This window comes from Oncorhynchus nerka, linkage group LG14 (assembly GCF_034236695.1).
Source record: "Oncorhynchus nerka isolate Pitt River linkage group LG14, Oner_Uvic_2.0, whole genome shotgun sequence".
NCBI lineage: Eukaryota > Metazoa > Chordata > Actinopteri > Salmoniformes > Salmonidae > Oncorhynchus > Oncorhynchus nerka.
The window spans coordinates 80386903-80414248 of record NC_088409.1 but is presented as its reverse complement, the minus strand read 5'-3'; the positions used below and the strand labels follow the sequence as shown (position 1 = coordinate 80414248).

Sequence of the window (27346 nt, the reverse complement as noted above, 5' to 3'; positions counted from 1 at the left end):
GAGGGTGATGTAGAGAGACAGAACGAGTGCCTCCTGGCAGGGAGAGATAGAGGAACAGACAGAAGGAGAGGAGGGAGGGTGATGTAGAGAGACAGAACGAGCGCCTCCTGGCAGGGAGAGACAGAGGGAACAGACAGATGGAGAGGAGGGAGGGTGATGTAGAGAGACAGAACGAGTGCCTCCTGGCAGGGAGAGATAGAGGAACAGACAGAAGGAGAGGAGGGAGGGTGATGTAGAGAGACAGAACGAGTGCCTCCTGGCAGGGAGAGATAGAGGAACAGACAGAAGGAGAGGAGGGAGGGTGATGTAGAGAGACAGAACGAGTGCCTCCTGGCAGGGAGAGATAGAGGGAACAGACAGATGGAGAGGAGGGAGGGTGATGTAGAGAGACAGAACGAGTGCCTCCTGGCAGGGAGAGATAGAGGGAACAGACAGATGGAGAGGAGGGAGGGTGATGTAGAGAGACAGAACGAGTGCCTCCTGGCAGGGAGAGATAGAGGGAACAGACAGATGGAGAGGAGGGAGGGTGATGTAGAGAGACAGAACGAGTGCCTCCTGGCAGGGAGAGACAGAGGGAACAGACAGAAGGAGAGGAGGGGGGGTGATGTAGAGAGACAGAACTAGTGCCTCCTGGCAGGGAGAGACAGAGGAACAGACAGATGGAGAAAGTGAGAAAGAAAGAGGAGTGACAGTCAGACAGAGAGATGGTTCAGAACCTTCTGGATGCTCATCTAGCCTCTCTGGAGTCTTCATGTTCTTGGGGTCTTTCCTCTCTAAAGGACAGACAGGGGTAACGGACACAGGAAAGTATTATTTCACAACTTTACGACCGAAATGTCAATAGTAAGTCCTCTCAAGAATAAGGAAAACACACTCAAGCACACAATCCTATTCAAACATAGTAACACACACACACTCATACACACACACTCACCGAGACACACGGGGCAGCACTTGTCCTCAGGTTGTATGGTGCGAGAACAGGTGAGGACTGCACAGATGACCGGGTCACAGATCACTGTGCGCTTCTACAGGGAGAACAGAGAGATGAGGGAAGAGAAAATGGACAGAAGAAGAGAGAGAGTGGTTAGACACAAAGTCACTCAATATAGAAGTAGAAACTATACTTCTAGATTCTCCATGGAAAGGGCTTCTTAATTCAGGACCAGACTTAATCAGTGTCTGGAAAACCAGCAGTTAATTTAATGCGTAGCTATAGCGCCGCCCTAGTGGTTGTAGTTTGACCAGTCCTACCTGACAGCTGCAGGTGAAACAGTTGTTGTAGTTCGGGGTCCAGAGTGAGCCGTGGGCATGGTGTTGACTCTCGAAGAAACAGGTGTGGGGGTCTTTCTTTAGTTCCTCAGGATCATGCACAAACAGGCCATCAAACTCAGCCACCTCCACCTCACCCCTTGTCCCAAACTCACAGTTGTTAGGCACATGGACCTGTAGGGAGAGAAAGACAAAAGGAGGGAGGAAGAGAGAGCAGAATGGAAAGGGGGGTGATAGAGAGAGAAAGAAAGAAAGAGGGGACGAGCTTGAGAAAGGGACATAGATAGAGAGGGGCAGAAAAGGGGTGAGTATGAGAAAGGGACATAGATAGAGAGGGGCAGAAAAGGGGTGAGCATGAGAAAGGGACATAGATAGAGAGGGGCAGAAAAGGGGTGAGCATGAGAAAGGGACATAGATAGAGAGGGGCAGAAAAGGGGTGAGCATGAGAAAGGGACATAGATAGAGAGGGGCAGAAAAGGGGTGAGCTTGAGAAAGGGACATAGATAGAGGAGGGGCAGAAAAGGGGTGAGCATGAGAAAGGGACATAGATAGAGAGGGGCAGAAAAGGGGTGAGCATGAGAAAGGGACATAGATAGAGGAGGGGCAGAAAAGGGGTGAGCATGAGAAAGGGACATAGATAGAGAGGGGCAGAAAAGGGGTGAGCATGAGAAAGGGACATAGATAGAGGAGGGGCAGAAAAGGGGTGAGTATGAGAAAGGGACATAGATAGAGGAGGGGCAGAAAAGGGGTGAGCATGAGAAAGGGACATAGATAGAGAGGGGCAGAAAAGGGGTGAGCATGAGAAAGGGACATAGATAGAGAGGGGCAGAAAAGGGGTGAGCATGAGAAAGGGACATAGATAGAGAGGGGCAGAAAAGGGGTGAGCATGAGAAAGGGACATAGATAGAGAGGGGCAGAAAAGGGGTGAGCATGAGAAAGGGACATAGATAGAGAGGGGCAGAAAAGGGGTGAGCATGATAAAGGTACATAGATAGAGGAGGGGCAGAAAAGGGGTGAGCATGAGAAAGGGACATAGATAGAGGAGGGGCAGAAAAGGGGTGAGCATGAGAAAGGGACATAGATAGAGAGGGGCAGAAAAGGGGTGAGCATGAGAAAGGGACATAGATAGAGGAGGGGCAGAAAATGGGTGAGCATGAGAAAGGGACATAGATAGAGAGGGGCAGAAAAGGGGTGAGCATGAGAAAGGGACATAGATAGAGAGGGGCAGAAAAGGGGTGAGCATGAGAAAGGGACATAGATAGAGAGGGGCAGAAAAGGGGTGAGCATGAGAAAGGGACATAGATAGAGAGGGGCAGAAAAGGGGTGAGCATGATAAAGGTACATAGATAGAGGAGGGGCAGAAAAGGGGTGAGCATGAGAAAGGGACATAGATAGAGGAGGGGCAGAAAAGGGGTGAGCATGAGAAAGGGACATAGATAGAGAGGGGCAGAAAAGGGGTGAGCATGAGAATAGGAGAATAAGAGAAGGGACCAAGAGATAGAGTACAAGGAGGAGGAAGTAGGGAGAGAGGGGGGGAAGACAGAGGTTAGGATTTCAGTGATTTGTTGGACAAACCTCCCTTGTGCCTTGTTATAAAGTGTACTTGTAAATTAGTCCTAAATGGAGCGTTCAGCCAGCTTTCCGCCCATGTCTCTACGGCTCCACGTCAGATGGCTGTTTATGTGTCAGACCTGTTTGCTATTAAAACTACCGGACCTTACTGTGTGTGTGTGTGTGTGTTCTCACACGTTTCTTTCTTCCATTCTAATCCCTGGCAGCTAAGACAAAATCATAAACCAAGCCACCTGCAGATATGTTAGTGTGTAACGATGTATTTGTGTGTGTGTGTGTGTGTGTGTGTCCTCACAAACTTTTACTTTTCAACAAAATGTCTCTAAAAACACAAGACCACCTGCCAGTGAGTGGCCCACACTGGCTAAGTGAGCAATCACACACACACACACACACACACACACACACACACACACACACACACACACACACACACAGCTGACTAGGGCCCTAAGGAGCCTCAGCTCCCTCCCTCCTCTCCTCCACCTGTTATCGCTCCATCTCTATAATCCTCAATATATTCCAGTAATGCATGATCAAACTGAAGAGTGTGGATTGAGAGTGTGAGGAGTGTGGATCGAGCTACGGTTGAGGTTGAGATGTGCACTGTGTTAGGATTTTAGAGTGGTTGATTAACGGTTGTTAAGTGGTTTAGTTCTGGTTGTTAAGTGGTTGAGTTCTGGTTGTGGTCCTACTCACCCGTCCACGTATCTCTCCTCTGGTGTTGACCTTGGTGCTGACCTGAATGAAGGCTGTCCCTCTGTCCAGGTGACGCAACAACTCTACACTGATGTCCTTCAACACACCCTGGGCCTGAGAGAGAGAGAGAGAGAGAGAGAGAGAGAGAGAGAGAGAGAGAGAGAGAGAGAGAGAGAGAGAATGGAATAAGATTCTGCTGTATGTATACATGATCTATATCATACTGTCATGACGAAGTTGTGTGCCTGTGATTATTCATGTGTCTCCCTCTGCCTACCTGAGAACCGTAGAACCCTGTCAGCAGTCTCTTGTGATTGGTGCTGCTCTCGCCAAGCTCTCCGATTTCGGCAAATCCATGAAGGTGGGCGCTGACTGTGAGGTCATCAGCTTTGCTGAGGCCTGCCACCACGATCTCATAATGGAGGTGACAGCGCTCATCCACAGACACCCAGGCATGGCCCCCAGCACTGGTCAGGACTGGAGGGGCCACAAACTGGCCTGCCAGAGGGATAGGGATCTCTAGGGAAGGAGAGGGTGAGAGTTAAATATGAATGAAAAGCAAAAGACTAGAGTTAAAGAGAATAATCTCAAATTGGGATCAATGTTTTTCTTTCAGATACTTTATAAAAGGTGCCTCTGTGGACACTGTCTCTAGTCTAGAGGACTGGAGTATCCATCCCTGAACTATGCATTTACTCAACCTAAGTGTATTTGAGTTTCTCTATGGTGAATCCTCAACCAGTCCACTACCTAATCGCTCGGAGGGCCTTCCATTGTCACGTGTTACTAACAAAACTCAAAGGGTAATTTCAAGAGTGGTGAGGGGATCAATCAACTTCAGGACATACTGTAGTAACACAACCCCACCAAGCCGCACTGCTTCTTGACACAACGCCCACTTAACCCCGAAGCCAGCCGCACCAATGTGTTGGGGGAAACACGGTACACCCGGCGACCATGTCAACGTGCATGCGCCTGGCCAGCCAAAGGAGTCGCTAGAGCGCGATGGGACAAGGGCATCCCTGCCAGCCAAACCCTCACCTAATCTAGACAACACTGGGACAATTTTCTCATGGGTCTACCGGTAGCGGCCGGCTGTGACAGAGGTTCGGGATATACTCTTGACTTGAATGATGCAATTCATATTCCACATTTAAATAATAAAATGGACATGAAATTCAAATGGGAAAAAAGTCGTTTTATAAGATAACAGTCACAGTTAAACATGTCATTTGGGAGGTATTTCATCTGTTACCTGTGTCAAACACAAACAAACACAGGTGGCTCATAATTATGCGCGACCCCATTCTAGTGTGAAATTGCGCAAACTCAAAAACAATTCACGAATGGATGAGCGAATGCACAAATGAAGGAGCGAGACAAAGGGGGTTGATTTAGGATTCAGCCCTAGTTTCTGCTCTGGTCTGAGGTCAGTGTCTCACCATGTCTGGGTGCCTCCAGACCGCTGTAGAGCAGGCCTCTGATCTGTCCGCGTAGCTCCCCCTCCTGGCTGTGTGCTGTAGCCACGTTGATGAACAGTTCGTTCTGCAGCAGCATGTGGATGTGACGCGCCTCCAGACGACTCCAGCTTCCCGTCGCTCGCCCGCTGGGCCTGTCGAACTCTGAAGCTAGGTCATACAGCACGGAGCGCTTACTGCGCCGCCGAGGCTTTAGCTCGATGGTCAGACCCACCACTTCACTGGATAACCCCGCTATCTGGACCTGTGGACGGAGCAGGATATGGGTTGGATTGGTGGTTCAGTTCAGTTCAGAAATGTAAATAGTGACAGTACAATTCCATTTGATTCATTTATTTCAAATCAATTAAATTCAGTTCAGATCCATACCTGGTAGTCCAGGGTGCCGTTGTCATGGAGATGAAAGAATGCTGATCCCACACCACCTGTCTTCCCTGGTGTCAATGCATCACCACTGGACATGACACTCTGGATGGCTGGAGAGAGAAAGAGAGGGAGTGGAGGACAGAAAGAGAGAAGTGAGAGAGGAAAACATGTTAGTAAATGATTTCTACATAACAGATGAACACGCAGTGCCACATTTGGATTTTTTCACGTTTCCATAAAGCAAATTGAAGGTGGAACGAGAGAGGATGATGAGAGAGTGAGTATGAGTAGGGTCTCCCTGATTCTGATCTCAAAACATTGTTCCCTTTCCATTTCAGCCCCAGACCCAGACTACTACAGACTAATCTGTGTGTGATGAGGCAGCTCTTGCATGCGAGATGAGGCAATGCTCTCTGTCGTGTTATAATTCACCATGTTAGTCTGGAGAGCCAGACAGGGGGGAGCCGAGAGAGGGCCAGAACACATTCTCTCACGTCTCCGCTGTAGAACGACACACACACACACACACATGCACACACACCCCATGTCATCACTCCACCAAAGGGGACAATCACAGGGAACGGAATAGAGCACAACCCATCCATACAGAACTTTGGGGTGAGGGTAAGTGTGTGTCATCTCAAAAGAGAGAATTCTAGCTTAAGTGGTGTACCCCCCAACACATGCACACTCTAACCCAAGGTTAAACCGTGGGATGAGGTAACCCTTGTTGAACACCAAGGGGCTTAGAGGACAGACAGGGAAAGACAAATAGAGAATGAGAGAAGAGAAAAGAAGGGAGAAAACTACTCAAAAAAAGGCCGAATGAGAGTGATAGAGGGGAAGGAGTTCAAGACAGAAAAAGAACAGAACAAGAGAGACAGGCAGAGAGAGAGAGAGAGCAAGAGAGAGAGAGAGAGAGAGAGAGAGAGAGAGAGAAAGAGATGTAAGGAGAGAGTGAAACGAGTGTTTTGGGTTGAATTCTTCACACATAACGTCAACCTGTTAATCATGGAGCTGGAACACCAGTATGGAGAGTGAGGTCCAGCAGACTGTGACCTTGGCATCGCCCAGTGTGTGTGTGTGTGTGTGTGTGTGTGTGTGTGTGTGTGTGTGCGTATGAAAAAGACAATGTGTGTGTGAGTGTGTATGGGGGGGATCTAAGTATATAAGTATGTTTGCATTAGAGTCGCTTGAATGGAACATGTGTGCGCTGAATTGTCTCAGACTTTGTCTACGACACACCTCCTCTCCCGGTCTTGGTGGACCACCAAGTCAAACAGCGGGGCTATAAACATGGTTTTACTTCAGTGATAAGACTTGAAAGAAAGGAGTATGTATAGAAGAGAGAGAATTGCTAAAACAGCCATGGAGGAATAGAAGGGGAACAAGTGAACTGAAAGACAAAAAACACATTCCTCCTAGGTCTCTCTCTCATTTCAGGTGTGATGGGATGACAGAAGATGAATGTTTGATGTTGAGCGACTCGAGTAACTTAATCGAATCAACATGTCACCTGTCTGAGTGACTGACTGTGGGCTGATTGATTGATTGGTTGTTCTACATAAAGGGACGTGGCACTTACTGTCACATGACTTCCTTCCAGTGATGAAGCCAGAGATGTGTCTCGGGTCCGGGCCCTCGGTTTCTACGGCGATCACCAGCTGGCCCCTTGACAACCAGAAGAGCTCCCGACTGTTCAGGTCTGTCAGTACCTCAGCAAAGTCTGGGTCCTAAAGGGAGAACGTTGGGGAAATGGTGATACATCGTCAGACTTATCAGAAACAAACACACAAGGGGTTGTAAATAGATAAACTCACAAAGTCATTCTACTCAAACACACATACAGACACTGAAACACACTCATTATGTCACAAGAACACACTCTCTCTGTCTCGCTCAACAACCCCCCCTCCCCCACACACACACACACTGGCCTTAGACACACCAGAAATATGGCTTGCTTTGGGGTTAATATCTCACACAATTCATATCCTTCCAACCGCCAGAACTTTAGATAAACAGAGATTGGAAAGTTATTTGAAAAATGTTGTATTAATGTGACACGTGTATGACTGTGGTGAACACATTACTTTTATGACCCCGGGGCACATTTCAATAGAAATATCCCATGTACAATAAATCCAGGGACAGAATTGAGCCAAGAGAGAGAGAGAGAGAGGGAGAGAGGGAGGGATGGATGGAGGAATGACAGGAGGGAAGGTAAGGAAGTAAAGGAGGAAGGAAGGAGTGATTGAGAAATGTGGAGAGTAAAAAGCATGATTGGAGATGAAAGGAAAGTAAAGAAGGATGGTAATATATTAAGAGCAGGAAAGGGAGGAGAGCACACACTACCATTCAAATGAGTGGATTTGGCTATTTCAGCCACACTGTTGCTGAAAGGTGTATAAAATCAAGCACACGGCCATGCAATATCCATAGACAAACATTGGCAATAGAATGGCCTTACTGAAGAGCTCAGTGACTTTCAATGTGGTACCGTCATAGGATGCCACCTTTTCAACAAGTCAGTTCATCAAATTTCTGCCCTGCTAGAGCTGCCCCGGTCAACAGTAAGTGATGTTATTGTGAAGTGGAAACGTTGAGGAGCAACAACGGTTCAGCCGCAAAGTGGTAGGCCACACAAGCTCATAGAACAGGACCGCCGAGGGATGAAGCGTGTAAAAATCCTGGAAGCAGCATCAGCAAAATAACTGTTAGTCTGGAGCCTCATGAAATGAGTTTCCATGGCCGAGCAGCCGCACATAAGCCTAAGATCACCATGCGCAATGCCAGGCGTCGTCTGGAGTGTTGTGAAGCTAGCAGCCATTGGACTCTGGAGCAGTGGAAACGCATTCTCTGTAGTGATGAATCACGCTTCACCATCTGGCAGTCCGATGGACACATCTGGGTTTGACGGAAGCCAGAAGAACGATACCTGCTCCAATGCATAGTGCCAACTGTAAAGTTTGGTGGAGGAATAATGGTCTAGGGATGTTTTTCACGGTTCAGACTAGGCCCCTTAGTTCAAGTGAAGGGAAATCATAACGCTACAGTGTACAATGATATTCTAGACAATTATGTGCTTCCAACTTTGTGGCAATAGTTTGGGAAAGACCATTTCCTGTTCCAGCACGACAATGCCCCAGTGCACAAAGCGAAGTCAATACAGAAATGGTTTGTCGAGATCAGTGTGAAAGAACTTGACTGGCCTGCACAAAGCCCTGACCTCAATCCCGTCGAATACCTTTAGGATAAATTGGAATGCCGACTGCGAGCCAGGCCTAATCGCCCAACATCAGTGCCCAGCCTCACTAATGCTCTTGTGAATGGAAGCAAGTCCCAGCAGCGATGTTCCAACATCTAGTGGAAAGCCTTTCCAGAAGAGTGGAGGCTGTTATAGCAGCAAAGTGGGGACCAACTCCATATTAATGCCCATGATTTTGAAATGATATGTTCGGCCAGCAGGTGTCCACATACTTTTGGTCATGTAACGTAAAGACTACTTAGTGTATGTGTGTGTGGGTGTAAAACAAAAAGAGGGGCACATCAACTCTCAGATTCACATAATTCCCACCAGATCAAAAACAGACCCCTCCTTTCATCCCTCCTCCTCCCTCTATCCCTCCCTCTCTTCCTCCCCCTTTCTGGTTCCACAGACAACTAACCACTGACATGTGTGAGGAGTGTGCATGCCGTCCCATTCTCTCTCCCTCACTCTCTCCTTTCTGTCTCTCATCCTCCATCTCTCCCTCACTCTCTCCTTTCTGTCTCTCATCCTCCATCTCTCCCTCACTCTCTCCTTTCTGTCTCTCATCCTCCATCTCTCCCTCACTCTCTCATTTCTGTCTCTCATCCTCCATCTCTCCCTCACTCTCTCCTTTCTGTCTCTCATCCTCCATCTCTCCCTCACTCTCTCCTTTTTGTCTCTCATCCTCCATCTCTCCCTCACTCTCTCCTTTCTGTCTCTCATCCTCCATCTCTCCCTTACTCTCTCCTTTCTGTCTCTCATCCTCAATCTCTCTTTTCTGTCTCATCCCTCCATCTCTTCCTCACTACATCTGTCTCTTACAACCCCCCTCCACTCTCTCTCTTTCTTTTTCTTTGTCCATCACATCTCTATGGAGGTTTAACAGTACTGTCAACGGCAGTAGGTTGTGGGGAAGGAACCTCAGCGGGAGAGTGTGTCACAATGTCATCTGTTTCCCCCCTTTCCTCCTGACTCTTGGTTTGTCCCTGATGTCACGATGTCATCTGTTTCCCCCCTTTCCTCCCGACTCTTGGTTTGTCCCTGATGTCACGATGTCATCTGTTTCCCCCCTTTCCTCCCGACTCTTGGTTTGTCCCTGATGTCACGATGTCATCTGTTTCCCCCCTTTCCTCCTGACTCTTGGTTTGTCCCTGATGTCACGATGTCATCTGTTTCCCCCCTTTCCTCCCGACTCTTGGTTTGTCCCTGATGTCACGATGTCATCTGTTTCCCCCCCTTCCTCATGCCTCTTGGTTTGTCCCTGATGTCACGATGTCATCTGTTTCCCCCCTTCCTCATGACTCTTGGTTTGTCTTGATGTGTGTTTTCCTCCTAATGCTTAAGGTTAGGATCTGGTTTGTGTTCAAGAGAGAAGCAGAAAGAGAGAGAGAGAGAGAAAGCGAGAGAGAGAGAGTGTGTGTGTGTGTGTGTGTGTGTGTGTGTGTGTGTGTGTGTAGTTTATATAACATACATAGGCGGTGACGTTGGCATGGATCTCTCTCAGGACATGTTGGCTGTACTGCAGTCGTACCCGGATGGGCACCAGGGGGGAGTCTACAGGGCCGAGAGAGAGCACACAGAACAAACTTAGAACCATGTCACACTGGCTCACAGCACTCCCTAGTCCCAAAACCACTTCTAGTCTCTTGTCTTAGCCCCTAACTTACTCCCTAGTCCCCAGTCCCTAAACAACCTGTAGTCTCTTGCCTTAGCCCCTACTCTCTAGTCCCAAAACAACCTCTAGTCGCTTGTCTTATTCCTTAAGGTTCTCCCTTGTCCCCAGTCCCAAAAAAACCTCAAGTCTAGTGTCTTAGTCCCTAAATGACTCCATAGTTTCCAGTCACAAAACAACCTCTAGTCTCATCTTATTCCGTAAGGTACTCCTTAGTCCCCAGCCCCAAAACAACCTCTAGTCTCTTGTCTTAGCCCCTAAGTTACTCCCTAGTCCCCAGCCCCAAAACAACCTCTAGTCTCTTGTCTTAGCCCCTAAATGACTCCTTAGTCCCCAGCCCCAAAACAACCTCTAGTCTCTTGTCTTAGCCCCTAAGTTACTCCCTAGTCCCCAGCCCCAAAACAACCTCTAGTCTCTTGTCTTAGCCCCTAAATGACTCCTTAGTCCCCAGCCCCAAAACAACCTCTAGTCTCTTGTCTTAGCCCCTAAGTTACTCCCTAGTCCACAGTCCCAAAACAACCTCAAGTCTAGTGTCTTAGTCCCTAAATGACTCCATAGTTTCCAGTCACAAAACAACCTCTAGTCTCTTGTCTTAGCCCCTACTCTCTAGTCCCAAAACAACCCATAGTCTCTTGTTTTATGCCTTAAGGTACTCCCTAGTCCCCAGTCCCAAAACAACCCCAAGTCACTTCTCTTGGCCTCTACTCCCTAGTCCCAAAACAACCCATAGTCTCTTGTTTAATGCCTTAATGTACTCCCTAGTCCCTAGTCCCCAGTCCCAAAACAACCCCAAGTCACTTGTCTTGGCCTCTACCTCCTAGTCCCAAAACAACCCATAGTCTCTTGTTTAATGCCTTAATGTACTCCCTAGTCCCTAGTCCCCAGTCCCAAAACAACCCCTAGTCACTTGTCTTGGCCTCTACTCCTTAGTCCCACAAACAATCCCTAGTTTCTTGTTTTAGCACCTACTCCCTAGTCCCAAAACTACCTGTAGTCTCTTGTCTTATGGCTGAAGGTATCAGTCCTCCCTCCCCCATCCCCCTCTCTCCCCCTCTCACCTCTCTGTCTGTGTTGTATCAGTCCTCCCTCCCACACACCCCTCTCTCTCCCCCGCTCACCTCTCTGTCTGTGTTGTATCAGTCCTCCCTCCCACACACCCCTCTCTCTCCCCCGCTCACCTCTCTGTCTGTGTTGTATCAGTCCTCCCTCCCTCCTCCATCCCTCTCTCCCCTCTCTGTCTGTGTTGTATGAGTCCTCCCTCCCCATCCCTCTCTCTCCCCCTCTCCCCTCTCTGTCTGTGTTGTATCAGTCCTCCCTCCCACATCCCCCCTCTCTCCCCCTCTCACCTCTCTGTCTGTGTTGTATCAGTCCTCCCTCCCTCCCTCCCCCATCCCTCCCCCTCTCACCTCTGTCTGTGTTGTATCAGTCCTCTCTCCCCCTCTCACCTCTATGTCTGTGTTGTATTAGTCCTCCCTCCCTTTCCCCATCCCTCTCTCTCCCCTCTCACCTCTGTCTGTGTTGTATCAGTCCTCCCTCCCCCTCTTACCTCTCTCTCTGTGTTGTATCAATCCTCCCTCCCCTCTTACCTCTCTCTCTGTGTTGTATCAGTCCTCCCTCCCCCATCCCTCTCTCTCTCACCTATCTGTCTGTGTTGTATCAGTCCTCTCTCCCCCTCTCACCTATCTGTCTGTGTTGTATCAGTCCTCCCTCCCTTTCCCCATCCCTCTCTCTCCCCCTCTCACCTCTGTCTGTGTTGTATCAGTCCTCCCTCCCCCTCTTACCTCTCTCTCTGTGTTGTATCAGTCCTCCCTCCCCATCCCTCTCTCTCAACTCTGTCTGTGTTGTATCAGTCCTCCCTCCCCCTCTTACCTCTCTCTCTGTGTTGTATCAGTCCTCCTCCCCCATCCCCCTCTCACCTCTCTGTCTGTGTTGTATCAGTCCTCCCTCCCCCTCTCACCTCTCTGTCTGTGTTGTATCAGTCCTCCCTCCCCCTCTCACCTCTCTGTCTGTGTTGTATCAGTCCTTCCTCCCTTTCCCCATCCCTCTCTCTCCCCCTGTCTGTGTTGTATCAGTCTTCCCTCCCCCTCTCACCTCTCTGTCTGTGTTGTATCAGTCCTCCCTCCCCCTCTCACCTCTCTGTCTGTGTTGTATCAATCCCTGCAGTATGAGGATGAAGTGAAGGTTGTTCTCTGTGTCACTCAGAGTCAGCATGGCGATGCCTCCCATCCCAGAATGCTCTTTTTCTGAGGTCAGAGTGGAGCTGAACGTCTCTGTGGGTTCACACAGATATCACACTCACATTATATACACACATGATATACACACATACCTTTTTTTGACTGCATTTGGTTATGAAGGCCATCCACTGTGTTCTCATGCAGATACTGTTTACAATAAGATCTGTATACATTACTGAATGTTTGTCCTCATTGAAATGTACACAAATGTATTGTATCCCTCATTTCCTCAAGGGGTTCCTTTATTTTGGCAGTTACCTGTACACATACATTTGAAGTCGGAAGTTTACATACACTTAGGTTGGAGTCATTAAAACCCATTTTTCAACCACTCCACAAATGTCTTGTTAACAAACTATAGTTTTGGCAAGTCGGTTAGGACATCTACTATGTGCATGACACAAGTCATTTTTCCAACAATTGTTTACAGACAGATTATTTCACTTATAATTCACTATCACAATTCCAGTGGGTCAGAAGTTTACATACACTAAGTTGACTGTGCCTTTCAACAGCTTGGAAAATTCCAGAAAATGATGTCACGGCTTTAGAAGCTTCTGGTAGGTTAATTTACATAATTTGAGTCAATTGGATGCGTACCTGTGGATGTATTTCAAGGCCTACCTTCAAACTCAGTGCCTCCTTGCTTGACATCATGGGGAAATCAAAAGAAATCAGCCAAGACCTCAGAAAAATAATTGTAGACCTCCACAAGTCTGGTTCATCCTTGGGAGCAATTTACAAACGCCTGAAGGTACCACGTTCATCTGTACAAACAATAGTATGCAAGTATAAACACCATGGGTCCACGCAGCTGTCATACCGCTCAGGAAGGAGACGCGTTCTGTCTCCTAGAGAGGAACGTACTTTGGTGTGAAAAGTGCAAATCAATCCCAGAACAGCAGCAAAGGACCTTGTGAAGATGCTGAAGGAAACAGATACAAAAGTATCCATGTCCACAGTAAAACGAGTCCTATATCGACATAACCTGAAAGGCCGCTCAGCAAGGAAGAAGCCACTGCTCCAAAACCGCCTTTAAAAAGCCAGACTACGGTTTGCAACTGCACATGGAGATGGTACTTTTTGGAGAAATATCCTCTGGTCTGATGAAACAAAAAGAGAACTGTTTGGCCATAATGACCATCATTAAGTTTGGAGGAAAAAGGGGGAGGCTTGCAAGCCGAAGAACACCATCCCAACCGTGAAACACAGGGGTGGCAGCGTAATGTTGTGGGGGTGCTTTGCTGCAGGAGGGGCTGGTGCACCTCACAAAATAGATGGCATCATGAGTAAGAGAAATTATGTAGATATATTGAAGCAACATCTCAAGACATCAGTCAGGAAGTTAAAGCTTAGTCGCAAATGGGTCTTCCAAATGGACAATGACCCCAAAGCATACTTCCAAAGTTGTGGCAAAATGGCTTAAGGACAACAAAGTCAAGGTATTGGAGTGGTCATCACAAAACCCTAACCTCAATCCTATAGAAAATTTGTGGGCAGAACTGAAAAAGTGTGTGTGAGCAAGGAGGCCTACAAACCTGACACAGTTAGACCAGCTCTGTCATGAGGAATCGACCAAAATTCACCCAACTTATTGTGGGAAGCTAAACAATTTAAAGGCAATGCTACCAACTACTAATTCAGTGTATGTAAACTTCTGACCCACTGGGAATGTGATGAAAGTAATAAAAGCTGAAATAAATCATTCTCTCTCATATTATTCTGACATTTCACATTCTAACTGACCTAAGACAGGACATTTTTACTAGGATTAAATGTCAGGAATTGTGAAAAACTGAGTTTAAATGTATTTGGCTAAGGTGTATGTAAACTTACGACTTCAACTGTATGTACATAAATCTGAATTCATGGAAATATTGAGTCTTCTTCTATCCACATTTAAACAGATACACAAACACTTTCATGCACCCATAAATACACGCACGCACACACACCTGCGAACAGTGCTCTGTGTTTGATGATCTTTCCTTCGATCTGCTCCCGTCTACCAGTGGCTGTTGTCATAGTAACCCGAAGTTGTTCTGCCTGTAGCTGTCGCACGTGGGATTGGGGAAGATTCTTCCACACCCCGCAGATCTGAAACACACACACACACACACACACACACACACGTTCTTAGCCAAGGCTGGGGTTTGAGTGTGTGTGTGGTGTTTTTAGCCAAGGCTGGGGTTTGAGTGTGTGTGTGTGTGTGTGTGTGTGGTGTTTTTAGCCATGGCTGGGGTTTGAGTGTGTGTGTGTGTGTGGTGTTTTTAGCCAAGGCTGGGGTTTGAGTGTGTGTGTGTGTGTGTGTGTGTGTGTGGTGTTTTTAGCCAAGGCTGGGGTTTGAGAATGTGTGTGTGTGTGTGTGTGTGTGTGTGTGTGTGTGTGTGTGTGTGTGGTGTTTTTAGCCAAGGCTGGGGTTTGAGAGTGTGTGTGTGTGTGTGTGTGTGTGTGTGTGTGTGTGTGTGTGTGTGTGTGTGTGTGTGTGTGTGTGTGTGTGTGTGTGTGTGTGTGTGTGTGTGTGTGTGTGTGTGTTTTTAGCCAAGGCTGGGGTTTGAGTGTGTGTGTGTGTGTGTGTGTGTGTGTGTGTGTGTGTGTGTGTGTGTGTGTGTGGTGTTTTTAGCTTTTAGTTTTTTTTGTTGTTTTTTTTGTCATTTTTTTGTCATAGTAACCCGAAGTTGTTCTGCCTGTAGCTGTCGCACGTGGGATTGGGGAAGATTATTCTGTGTGTGTGTGTGTGTGTGTGTGTGTGGTGTTTTTAGCCAAGGCTGGGGTTTGAGTGTGTGTGTGTGTGTGTGGTGTTTTTAGCCAAGGCTGGGGTTTGAGTGTGTGTGTGTGGTGTTTTTAACCAAGGCTGGGGTTTGAGTGTGTGTGTGTGGTGTTTTTAGCCAAGGCTGGGGTTTGAGTGTGTGTGTGTGTGTGTGTGTGTGTGTGTGTGTGTGTGTGTGTGTGTGTGTGTGTGTGTGTGTGTGTGTGTGTGTGTGTGTGTGTGTGTGTGTGTGTGTGTGTGTGTGTTTTTAGCCAAGGCTGGGGTTTGAGTGTGTGTGTGTGTGGTGTTTTTAGCCACGGCTGGGGTTTGAGTGTGTGTGTGTTTGTGTGTGGTGTTTTTAGCCAAGGCTGGGGTTTGAGTGTGTGTGTTTGTGGTGTTTTTAGCCAAGGCTGGGGTTTGAGTGTGTGTGTGTGTGGTGTTTTTAGCCAAGGCTGGGGTTTGAGTGTGTGTGTGTGTGTGTGTGTGGTGTTTTTAGCCAAGGCTGGGGTTTGAGTGTGTGTGTGTGGTGTTTTTAGCCAAGACTGGGGTTTGAGTGTGTGGTGTTTTTAGCCAAGGCTGGGGTTTGAGTGTGTGTGTGTGTGTGGTGTTTTTAGCCAAGGCTGGGGTTTGAGTGTGTGTGTGTGTGTGTGTGGTGTTTTTAGCCAAGGCTGGGGTTTGAGTGTGTGTGTGTGTGGTGTTTTTAGCCAAGGCTGGGGTTTGAGTGTGTGTGTGTGTGTGTGGTGTTTTTAGCCAAGGCTGGGGTTTGAGTGTGTGTGTGTGTGGTGTTTTTAGCCAAGGCTGGGGTTTGTGTGTGTGTGTGTGTGTGTGTGTGTGTGTGTGTGTGTGTGTGTGTGTGTGTGTGTGTGTGTGTGTGTGTGTGTGTGTGGTGTTTTTAGCCAAGGCTGGGGTTTTAGTGTGTGTGTGGTGTTTTTAATCAAGGCTGGGGTTTGAGTGTGTGTGTGTGTGTGTGTGTGTGGTGTTTTTAACCAAGGCTGGGGTTTGAGTGTGTGTGTGGTGTTTTTAGCCAAGGCTGGGGTTTGAGTGTGTGTGTGTGTATGTGGTGTTTTTAGCCAAGGCTGGGGTTTGAGTGTGTGTGTTGTATTCTGCCATAGTTACAGCTTCCAAACTGACTCAAAACAGTCTGCATATGCTGTTTAATTTCTCTGCAACACACACAGTTCCATCTGTGGAAAAGATCAGCCCGTCGAGACTCTGGACTCAAACAACGAAACCTCCGGAAAAAATATTTGCCTTAGAGGGGTAAGAAATGTGATGACGGACACACACCTCATAGCTCAGACTCCAGGATATAATCTCCTCTTTTAATTATAATTGTGCTCGGTCTCCTTCGCACGGGGTAATGTCACGCACTAAATACCACCCCCCGAGATAATCTGTGCCAACAAACCCTCCCCCTAGCCGTCCCAGGGCGGTTTCACTAAGGTCCTCTAGCACTCGACACTTGATAGGGGCATTTGTCCCAAAAATTATAAGTACATTTTTTTCTAGGCCCATATTCAGGGGTCCTGACTTAAGTTGTTACCGAATGTGATGATGTTACGTGTGTAATTTGGCTTTAGACGGGAAATTGTGCACTGGTGATGACACACACACACACAGCTCCCCTCTTAAATAAACTATACCTTCCTTTCTCCTTCTCTTTCTCTGTGTTTACTCTGTGTAAAGTTAGGTGACTGTGGCAGTTCCTTGTGCCTCTCAGTCCAACAGTTGCACCATTCCATTTGACCCAATAAAATCAACTGTTTGTGAGAATGGCTCCATGCGTTATTTTACAGTAATCAAGAACTGATTACCTCAGCAACATTCGGACAACATTCGGATAAGGCAATGCTGTGACAATACTGTGAGTGTGTGTGTGTGTGTCTGTATGAACGTGCGCGTGTGTGTGTGTGTTTGTGTATTTGTGGCAGCGTCTGTGTTTATCATTGCAGGGTGAATTATGTGGGGGCGAGTGAGAGTTTGACCGGAGAGTCACAGAGAGAGTGCGTTTATCATGGAGGTGCTTCATCTTTCTCTCCCTGTCTTCTCACATTCACACACACATAGACACACAACAAAAACATAAATTGCGGAAATGTCTACCTAGGAACAGAGAGTGTTCCAGTCTCTTACCATGTCTGAGTCTCTCTTAGGGGTCTTGTACTCAAACGCAGTGTTTCCATCTGAATCAAGGAAGGCAACCCTGCTTGGTCGCCCAATCCTAGGAGAGGAGAGAGGGAGAACAGGAGAGAAAGATACAATTTCATTTGATCAAGTTAGAGACTAGTCATTACTAATGATTATCACATGATTATTGTTAGTTTTTCTGTCAGTGTGTGTTACCTCTGGTAGGTGATGGAGAAGGTCAGGCTGGTTCTAGTGAGAGAGAAGCGTGCCCGGGCCACACCACTGGAGCTGGGTAACCAGGAGCCTGTCACTCCCGTCAACACTGCTACAAAGTCTGGACACACACACACACACACACACAGTTAAGTAAAGATGTAATTCAGAATGACTGAATGGAGGAATAATTTCCTTGTTACGGGGGCTGTGAGAGAATGTGTCCTTCTCTGTATATCCTTGTACTGTATATCCATGTACTGCATGTATAATATGTGTGTGTGTTTCCATGTCAGGTAGCCTAGCGGTTAAGAGCATTGGGCCAGTAGTCGAAATGTTGCTGGTTCGAATCCCCGAGACGACTAGGTGACCAAATCTGTTGATGTGCCCTTGATCAAGGCACTTAACCCTAAAAACTACCGTAAGTGATTAAAATGTTAATCACTAAATGTAAATGATGTATTTCCATGCATGAGTGTACAGTATGTGTGTTTGTGGGTTTGTGTGGTCGAGTGTGCATGCTCACCAGTGCGGCTCTCCCCAGAGGAAATGTCCTCAGAGCTGAGGTATGAGCGGTCATTGTAGGACTTGTGCAGGTCATCCTCTTTCTCCTTCTCCTGGAAGTACTCGAAGCCATCAAACACCGCCTCCGCCTGCTTCCTGTCCACCTCGCCTGGACAAGTGCAACACAACACCCAGGGGCACAGCGTGTGAGGCGGTGGGCTATTTACACAACATCTACAGGTTGGCATTACTTTAACATGAAGACATAAAGTAAGGAGAATCACAGCAAATGTTGAATGAGTGAAACAGCTAGAAAGAGTGACAGGGTGAAATAGAGGAGAGGAATAATTCTGAAATGCCAGAGTTCTTTCTGTCCTCCCTAATTCTTTCTGTCTCTCTCCCTCTCTTATTTCTCTCTATCCACCCTCTCTGTCTGTCTCTCCTCTTTCTCTCTCTCTCCAGGTGTCTCTTCCAATCACTTGTTGGATCACTCCTGGCTCGTCTGGGTGCCACGGTAGGAAGGTTTGTTTCTTAGTCCGAGGAGCAGAGGGGGAGTGACACTCACGTGCAATCCCAACAATGACCTGCTGTTCTAAACCACTGTGTGTCCTGATGCCATGAGCACATTTCAGCGCCTCACACACACTGAAATACAGACACACTGAAAAGCATACTGAGAGAAAAACACACACACTACGAGACAGACAGGCTCTTACTCACACACACATCATCAAAGAGTCCAGACCTATCTCTTCAAGGTCATCCACTCTACTCCTAGACTATCTGCTCTCTCTCTCTCTCTCCCTCTCTCCCTCCATAGGGCATGCTCTAGGGCTTCTGTGTAGTGTCAGTCTCACCTCCTTCCATTCCACTATACTGTATCCTCAGGTGCACCAGTGAATATATATATATATACACACACACAAGCATGTGTGCATACACACCCCGTTTTCCATCACTTAGACAAACATACTCAAAGCTTTTTAACATTTAGACACACACACTCATACTTTTCCTAAAGACACAACCACAACACACTCCCAAGCTTTTCAAAAAATCACCACTACGACACACACACTCAACATTTTCCCACATGAACACAAACACACTCAATGTTGTCTCAGTGCTGGGGGCCCACACCTCAGAGAAACCCAGGGCTTTACCTTAACTTTCCATTACCAAAACACACTGCTGACACGTGTGAGTGAATGTTTGCGCAGGCGCGTGCGTGGTGTGTGTGTGTGTGGGCGGCGGGGGGTGCAGGGGGGGGGTGCGTGTGCATGATTGTGAGTCTGGGTGAATGGGGGAGTGACAAAGAGGGAATAAGATAAATTAATAAAAGGAGAGCGAGAATGAGCGTATTTGACACAGTCAAGTAGGAGAGACAACCGAGACCAGACCGGCTACTGACTACCAATCAGCCTCTCTAGAGAACAACATAATGAAACTAACTGACCTAGAGAGAGCGAGAGAGGGGTAACAGGAGACATGGGGCAGGATAGATCATTAGTAGGCTAGTAGGGGTTACCTTTGGGCAGTTCTATATAGTGTTAGGGACAGTTAGTAGGCTAGTAGGGGTTACCTTTGGGCAAGTCTATACAGTGATAGGGACAGTTAGTAGGCTAGTAGGGGTTACGTTTGGGCAAGTCTATATAGTGATAGGGACAGTTAGTAGGCTAGTAGGGGTTGCGTTTGGGCAAGTCTATATAGTGTAAGTCGCTCTGGATAAGAGCGTCTGCTAAATGACTTAAATGTAAATGTAATGATAGGGACAGTTAGTAGGCTAGTAGGGGTTACCTTTGGGCAAGTCTATATAGTGATAGGGACAGTTAGTAGGCTAGTAGGGGTTACCTTTGGGGCAGGTCTTGCAACATTGTCCAGGTAGCAGTACTGGGTCATCACAGCTAGGCTCAGGACAGTCCCGCTTGACGTTCTTACAGCTTACCTTCCCCAACACCTTACTCTTACGACCCCTTTGCTGAAAATAATAGACAAGAAGCATCAACTCCTCATCCGACACTGACCTCAAAACTGTATCACACAGGCCTGATGATATTTGTTAAATGGGGTCATTTTGGGGGCACTAAGATCTGGAGATGATTTTGGTCATTGATTAATTCATAATTCATTTGTTTGTTATTTCAGGCCCAATTTCTGTCCATTGATAGGCCTACATAATGGCTCCACTATCCAAGATTGACATGTACTCTATTAGGCTTATTGTGAAGGGTGTTACTTACTGTCTCGCAGTAACATTGGACACAGTGCATGACTCCAAACGGCTCCCCGAGGTCAGGGTGCCAAGTGTCCTCCAGAGAATAGAATCTTCCTCCGAATGAACATCCTGCAATCAGTCCAGAAGAACCCATTAAAACAACAATACACTAGCAGTTGGTAGAGTCCACATATACATGTAAAACTGGTGAGTGGCCTGTATAACATCCCTCTGTTTAGATTGCTTAAGTTAATAAGAACTGAGGTTGGGGCGTTAGTATACTTTAGTTGACCTTTAAATCAGAAGTATGCTGGCATTACGTAGTTCACATGGCATATCACTCCATTACGTAGTTCACATGGCATATCACTCCATTACGTAGTTCACATGGCATATCACTCCATTACGTAGTTCACATGGCATATCACTCCATTACGTAGTTCACATGGCATATCACTCCATTACATAGTTCACATGGCATATCACTCCATTACATAGTTCACATGGCATATCACTCCATTACATAGTTCACATGGCATATCACTCCATTACATAGTTCACATGGCATATCACTCCATTACATATCACTCCATTACATAGTTCACATGGCATATCACTCCATTACGTAGTTCACATGGCATATCACTCAATTACATAGTTCACATGGCATATCACTCCATTACATAGTTCACATGGCATATCACTCCATTACGTAGTTCACATGGCATATCACTCCATTACATAGTTCACATGGCATATCACTCCATTACATAGTTCACATGGCATATCACTCCATTACGTAGTTCACATGACATATCACTCCATTACATAGTTCACATGGCATATCACTCCATTACATAGTTCACATGGCATATCACTCCATTACATAGTTCACATGGCATATCACTCCATTACATAGTTCACATGGCATATCACTCCATTACATATCACTCCATTACATATCACTCCATTACATAGTTCACATGGCATATCACTCCATTACATATCACTCCATTACATATCACTCCATTACATAGTTCACATGGCATATCACTCCATTACGTAGTTCACATGGCATATCACTCCATTACATATCACTCCATTACATAGTTCACATGGCATATCACTCCATTACATAGTTCACATGGCATATCACTCCATTACATATCACTCCATTACATATCACTCCATTACATAGTTCACATGGCATATCACTCCATTACGTAGTTCACATGGCATATCACTCCATTACATATCACTCCATTACATAGTTCACATGGCATATCACTCCATTACATAGTTCACATGGCATATCACTCCATTACATATCACTCCATTACATATCACTCCATTACATAGTTCACATGGCATATCACTCCATTACATATCACTCCATTACATATCACTCCATTACATAGTTCACATGGCATATCACTCCATTACGTAGTTCACATGGCATATCACTCCATTACATAGTTCACATGGCATATCACTCCATTACGTAGTTCACATGGCATATCACTCCATTACATAGTTCACATGGCATATCACTCCATTACGTAGTTCACATGGCATATCACTCCATTACATAGTTCACATGGCATATCACTCCATTACGTAGTTCACATGGCATATCACTCCATTACGTAGTTCACATGGCATATCACTCCATTACATAGTTCACATGGCATATCACTCCATTACATAGTTCACATGGCATATCACTCCATTACGTAGTTCACATGGCATATCACTCCATTACATAGTTCACATGACATATCACTCCATTACATAGTTCACATGGCATATCACTCCATTACATAGATCACATGGCATATCACTCCATTACATAGCCTAGTCTGAGATCAACATGTTATGATGCTGTATTGTTTACTTATTCGAATGGCTACAATTAATTCACAATTTATGCTCGAAACAATCAACCAAACATTTAGTAGAACAGAAACGATTGCATGACATTGCCAGACACTTCAATAGGATAGCCAGGCCTATGCTCTTGCCAATGAGATATGTACTGGACAGTTCACTGCGAAGTGAAAGACTACATACTCCCACATTGGCGTCAGACAGAACGTCACAATAGGATTCTGCCCAGCCAGCCAGACTGTGGATGTTTGACAGATCATCGATTCCGCCGCTGGGACATGTTGGGTGGATTGACTGGATGTCTCATGCTCCAGAGCTCACCGACGCCTCCTGTTTCATTTAAATGGTGCGGGGGACCCTCAAATGAATTAAAAAATAAGTCCATTCACACAACAAACACCAAGCCATTTGGAAAGAGAAATAAAAGGAATGCGCTTTTGGTAGCCTACCAGGGGCTATGTAATGGAAACGAATTGATATATTAGGTTTCAGTATTTCAAAATAATTGTTAAAGTAGTATTAATAAAAGTATTGCATTATAAAAAGCCTACATAACAATTGCCCCAGCAACAAGTGTTTGCACCACAACCCTCCCCTGCATAGCTCCATATGGGTGTTCGCCGCAGCCTGGAGGTGAGGCTCCGCAGTGCCAAGTTCACTCCTGTTGATTTGATATTGCGCGGTTGCCGTAGCTGCTAACAACCTGGTTCGCATTATTCTTTCATTAAGTGACTACACTTTAAACAGTCCAGTCGCGTTAGAGTTAGACGTAGCACCATGCTTTCCCGCACAACTCACTGCAATATAAATCACTGCTTGGCACAGCCGATTGATTACAGTTTCCAGAATTGGATAAACGTTATTAGTGGCAGTTGTTAATACACTGCTCTAATCCCTTGACTTCTTACCATTTTAAAAAACAAGCAGTTTAAAGCCCTGCATATGAACCAGATGGCATTCTCGGTGGTTATGATTAAGATGTTTTCTGCAAAATTGTTCATGAAGTAACCATAACAATGGGACATTTAAGGAAGAGAACAAACAAAAAGATTGGGTTGATAATAAGGGTGATGCTGTGCAGTGACAAACTTTGCTCGACAAAATGATAAGAATAGGCTAAGAATAGGCTGTAGTAGCCTAAGTAATCATCTACTGACGGTCTTAAAAAGCTATAGACATATTAGGCTATACATTCACATTTATATTTGGCAGATTAGCAAACGAGCACTAGGCTAGCCTATAGTGCTGAAATGCCCGTGCCAGGATTCAAAACGCAGCAGGGGTCATTCATTGAATTCAGATATTTAGGTTGAAAAGAAGTAGAAGAAGCATCTTGGCTCACCTGACATGCCCTTGGATGGTAAAGGTTCCCTCTCCGAATGGATGGGCAGAACGGGAGATTTATGCCGTGAGGCCAGTCCAGAGTGCAGCCACGCGCAGCTCATCACGCACAGTAAGGAACTCAGCGCGCTGCGAGTCTGCATCCCCGCGAGTGGTAGCATCCCAAACTGGCTCCGGTTTCTCTTTTCCCTTTTTGTTCTTGAAAACTTCTTCCCTTCGTTTTTAGAAGCTTTCACGTGAACGTAAGTTGTCACTCCAGTAATAAACCTTCTCTAAATAATCAGGAATAGGTCAGCATTCAAGTCGCCTATTTGTTGATGGTCTTGAAGTTATTCCTATTCGGAAATAAAGACTCCCAAGTTGTGCAACAGAGAGAAGCAGCGAAAGTGACCAGAGGTTGGAGATTTTCCGAGGCAATGACTGTACCAGCACAGAAGCGTATGTCCCGTCCGTGCGGGTCCCTTCCCACTTTATACTTTCCCTGGACACTTGGAGCAGGCACGGGCAGGGAGGGGTCAGAAGGAAAGGAGTGGGTGGTGTTAGGAGGGGGGGGGGGGGGGTTAACAGGGGTCTTAGAGCCTATACCCCTAAACTAATTCCATGTAAAATGTGAACACCTAATGAAGGAAAGTGGAATCTTCAGGGCTGTAGCCTACAGTAGGCTAGGGAGGAATGTTGGTTTCTGTGTGTGCAGCCTGTTCTGTATTTATACAACTGCTTCTAGAGTTCAGACATAAGTGACTTAACAGAAACAAATGAACATTGTTTGAATAGCTCGGGCGACGTATTTCAATCTGTGTTGATCCTCTATCACAGAATGACCTTTTTTATTTAACACTTTATTTATTTTGGCCAAATTAACTTCAGCTTCAAATACCTACCATTCCTACCTGAACATTCATACGTTTGTGTAGCCTATTTGTGTAGCCTGTTCTCATTGAATAAGAATGGCTGAAGTCATCGACAATATCGACTCACATTCTTTATTATTTTGTTTATGGAAACGTTCTCTTATTCTTATAAAAATGAAAATTACATACAATAAAACACTTGATTTACATTTGCTTTAAGTTTAGCAATATGCTTCCAACTCCTCCATGTTCCATAGGTGCAAGAATGCGTGCAAGAGGCTTCAGGCATGGTCCCTACCGAGGCATCACGAGCGCTCGGCGGGTCAAGTTTACAGTGAAGTGCGCACGGAGATTTATTTGTATAAGTTCACAGCAAGAGTCTCGCCATTCAGTCATTCTGTGGAACAGTAATGATCCCTTTGTGAGTGTAAGTACAGGACAACCACCCCCAATTAGACATAATATGATGATAATATAGATAGTAATGATAAGATTAATCAAAATAATAATGGCACATAATAACACATGTCAAACTTGGGGGGGGAGTCAGGCTGTTTAGAGAAGAACCATATATCTACTACTGATTGTGGCTTTGTCTGTCGCGCTCCGGAAACGGTGCAGGTCTCTCGCCTCTAAACCCTCCCCAATCCATCCACATGCTAAACATGACGATACAATATGCTCAATGGCGATAACCTATCCCATTCAATAAGAAACCAGCACGTCCCCTTTCTGCCCGAATGACCCTGTCTCTAACAAGTGCTATAAACAACAACTATGAAAAGAAAGGGACAACGATGTCTCGAAGCATAGGCCTTTATCCAAATTAAAGTTTTCTAAAGTCTTAGGTAGGGCTGTGACGATTATTACATTTTGGGTAACGGTTATTGTCGAAACATTTTTTGAATTTGTAGGCCTAATGCTTCATAATTGTGTTTGGGGCGGCAGGTAGCCTAGTGGTTAGAGTGTTGGGCCAGTAACCGAATTGTTGCTGGATCGAATCCCCGAGCTGACAAGGTAAAAATCAGTCGTGCTGCCCCTGAACAATGGCAGTTAACCCACTGTTCCCCGGTAGGCCGTCATTGTAAATAAGAATTTGTTCTTAACTGACTTGTCTAGTTAAAATATATATTTTTAATAATGAATCTCTGAAAATGTGACATCATACCTAATGCATACAACACAGCTTTGGCGACACCCTTCAAAACACGAATTAAGCTTTTCCTCCCAACTGTGGTGTTCTACTCATTAAAAAAAACTGTAAAAATGAAAAACTGCTATTGGGTAAGCTAGATCTACTTCCATACGGTATGAAGTTGAATCCCCTCTTCCCCTAAAATTAATATATTAAGACAATTATGTCAATATATTTTTGGGGGTCCATGGTTATTGTCTATAATTGTCGGTTGTATTATTATATGATAATTGTGCCATCACTAGTCTTAGGCTATTTGAATAAAATTGCATTCTATTTTCTGCATCCGTTTGTATTTATGGCTAGTTCCCCAGCGCCAGTGTAGGTGGAGATAGAAGTGAATGTGGGAACCCCTAAATATCTGTCAAAGCATTGGAATAAAAGTGACTTATTTTGTCCCCGTGTTTATGCTATAGACAGACATTGTAGCCGAAATTGAAGAGCAAATAAACATTATTATTGAAAAAGTACAGATCTGACATGCCAGTTTGGTGGTGAAAGTACATATAAAGTACACAAATACAGCACCAGTCAAATATATATTTGGATTTGTTTAACACTGTTTTGGTTACTACATGATTCCATGTTTTATTTCATAGTTTTGAAGTCTCCACTATTATTCTACAATGTAGAAAATAGTAAAAAATAAAGAAACACACTGGAGTAGGTGTCCACACATTTGACTGGTAGTATATATACATTACATTTATATTCCTGACATTGTTAGTTCTGTTTTTTCCCCATTTCCTTCTTTTAATTTATTTTGAGATTTGTGTGTATTGTTTTGTATTGCTAGGTATTACTGCACTGTTGGAGATAGCGAAGTTGTATGTGTGAGGACAGCGTGCAATTATTATGCATATGTCACATTATGTGGCTGTGAGAGACTTCCATTTAGGTGAGTGAATTCACACGCGGGTTCCCCTCTCCTCCGTCCACTTCGCGCACCCGTGAAATGGAATCGATGATGGTCTATTTGCACTTCATCACGAAGTGATAACCGCCGCTTTTATTTATTGCTGCACGGACCAATTCATTAGACTGGCTAGCGAATTGTCTATTGGAGCTAACACCACACATTTATATTATGCGGGTCACACTCAGAGTAATGAGGGGAGCTTTTGTGTATTTCCCCACACACATGGATTGCTACATAGTAGGTGCACTTTTCTGAATTCCAAAAATGATGTGTGTGTGGACATGCCTGAGATAATACAACACCCATATTATTGGGTGTATTGTACAGCCTCCTATTATTGTATATGTAAAAGTAACGGATTCAGGGTTGAAAAGTAGAGTCTCTCCACCTCGGTAGCTAGTGTAGAGTTTGTCGTTACCTGCCGATTTTTAAAAAATGAGTCTCATTCTCGCACCAACTTCAAGAATGAAAGTAGCTTAGCCAGCAGTTTACAGTCGTTCCCCTAAGCCTTGACTAGTGGTTTAATTTAAAGAAGAGAGGAGCGAGAGGAAGAGACAATGAGAGGGAAAAGGAAAGAGAGAGCGCACGCGTCTGAAGTCATTGCCAAAAAACATTGATTGCGTTCTAATACGATCAATTAACCGCGACCAGCGTTTTATGAGAGTGATTAAGGTTACAATTCCGATAAGACCCAACCTAATATAAACCAGACACCATGCCTGTTTTTATAGTCAAAGTGTTGTGTAATATGTTCTCCCTGAAGATAGGACATACCCGAGGCCTAAAATAGGACCAGATC

At 45.6% G+C, this 27346-nt stretch overlaps 1 protein-coding gene across 1 annotated transcript in view; it reads right to left on the bottom strand.

Moving 5' to 3' along the window:
- LOC115141309 (chordin-like) overlaps positions 1–24071 on the bottom strand; it is a 31526-nt gene extending 7455 nt beyond the window's left edge. Inside the window, exons 1-17 of the mRNA XM_065000478.1 lie at positions 23584–24071; positions 20380–20483; positions 19991–20117; positions 18162–18308; positions 17639–17756; positions 17429–17516; positions 14502–14643; positions 12442–12579; positions 10109–10191; positions 6973–7120; positions 5391–5497; positions 4986–5265; positions 3821–4062; positions 3544–3657; positions 1255–1446; positions 935–1028; positions 717–773 (exon numbers count right to left, since the gene is read on the bottom strand). Coding sequence (XP_064856550.1) covers positions 717–773; positions 935–1028; positions 1255–1446; positions 3544–3657; positions 3821–4062; positions 4986–5265; positions 5391–5497; positions 6973–7120; positions 10109–10191; positions 12442–12579; positions 14502–14643; positions 17429–17516; positions 17639–17756; positions 18162–18308; positions 19991–20117; positions 20380–20483; positions 23584–23743 — 2341 coding nt within the window. The 5' untranslated portion in view covers positions 23744–24071. The remainder of the gene's footprint in view (positions 1–716; positions 774–934; positions 1029–1254; positions 1447–3543; positions 3658–3820; positions 4063–4985; positions 5266–5390; positions 5498–6972; positions 7121–10108; positions 10192–12441; positions 12580–14501; positions 14644–17428; positions 17517–17638; positions 17757–18161; positions 18309–19990; positions 20118–20379; positions 20484–23583) is intronic.
- Between the last annotated feature and the right edge of the window lie 3275 nt (positions 24072–27346).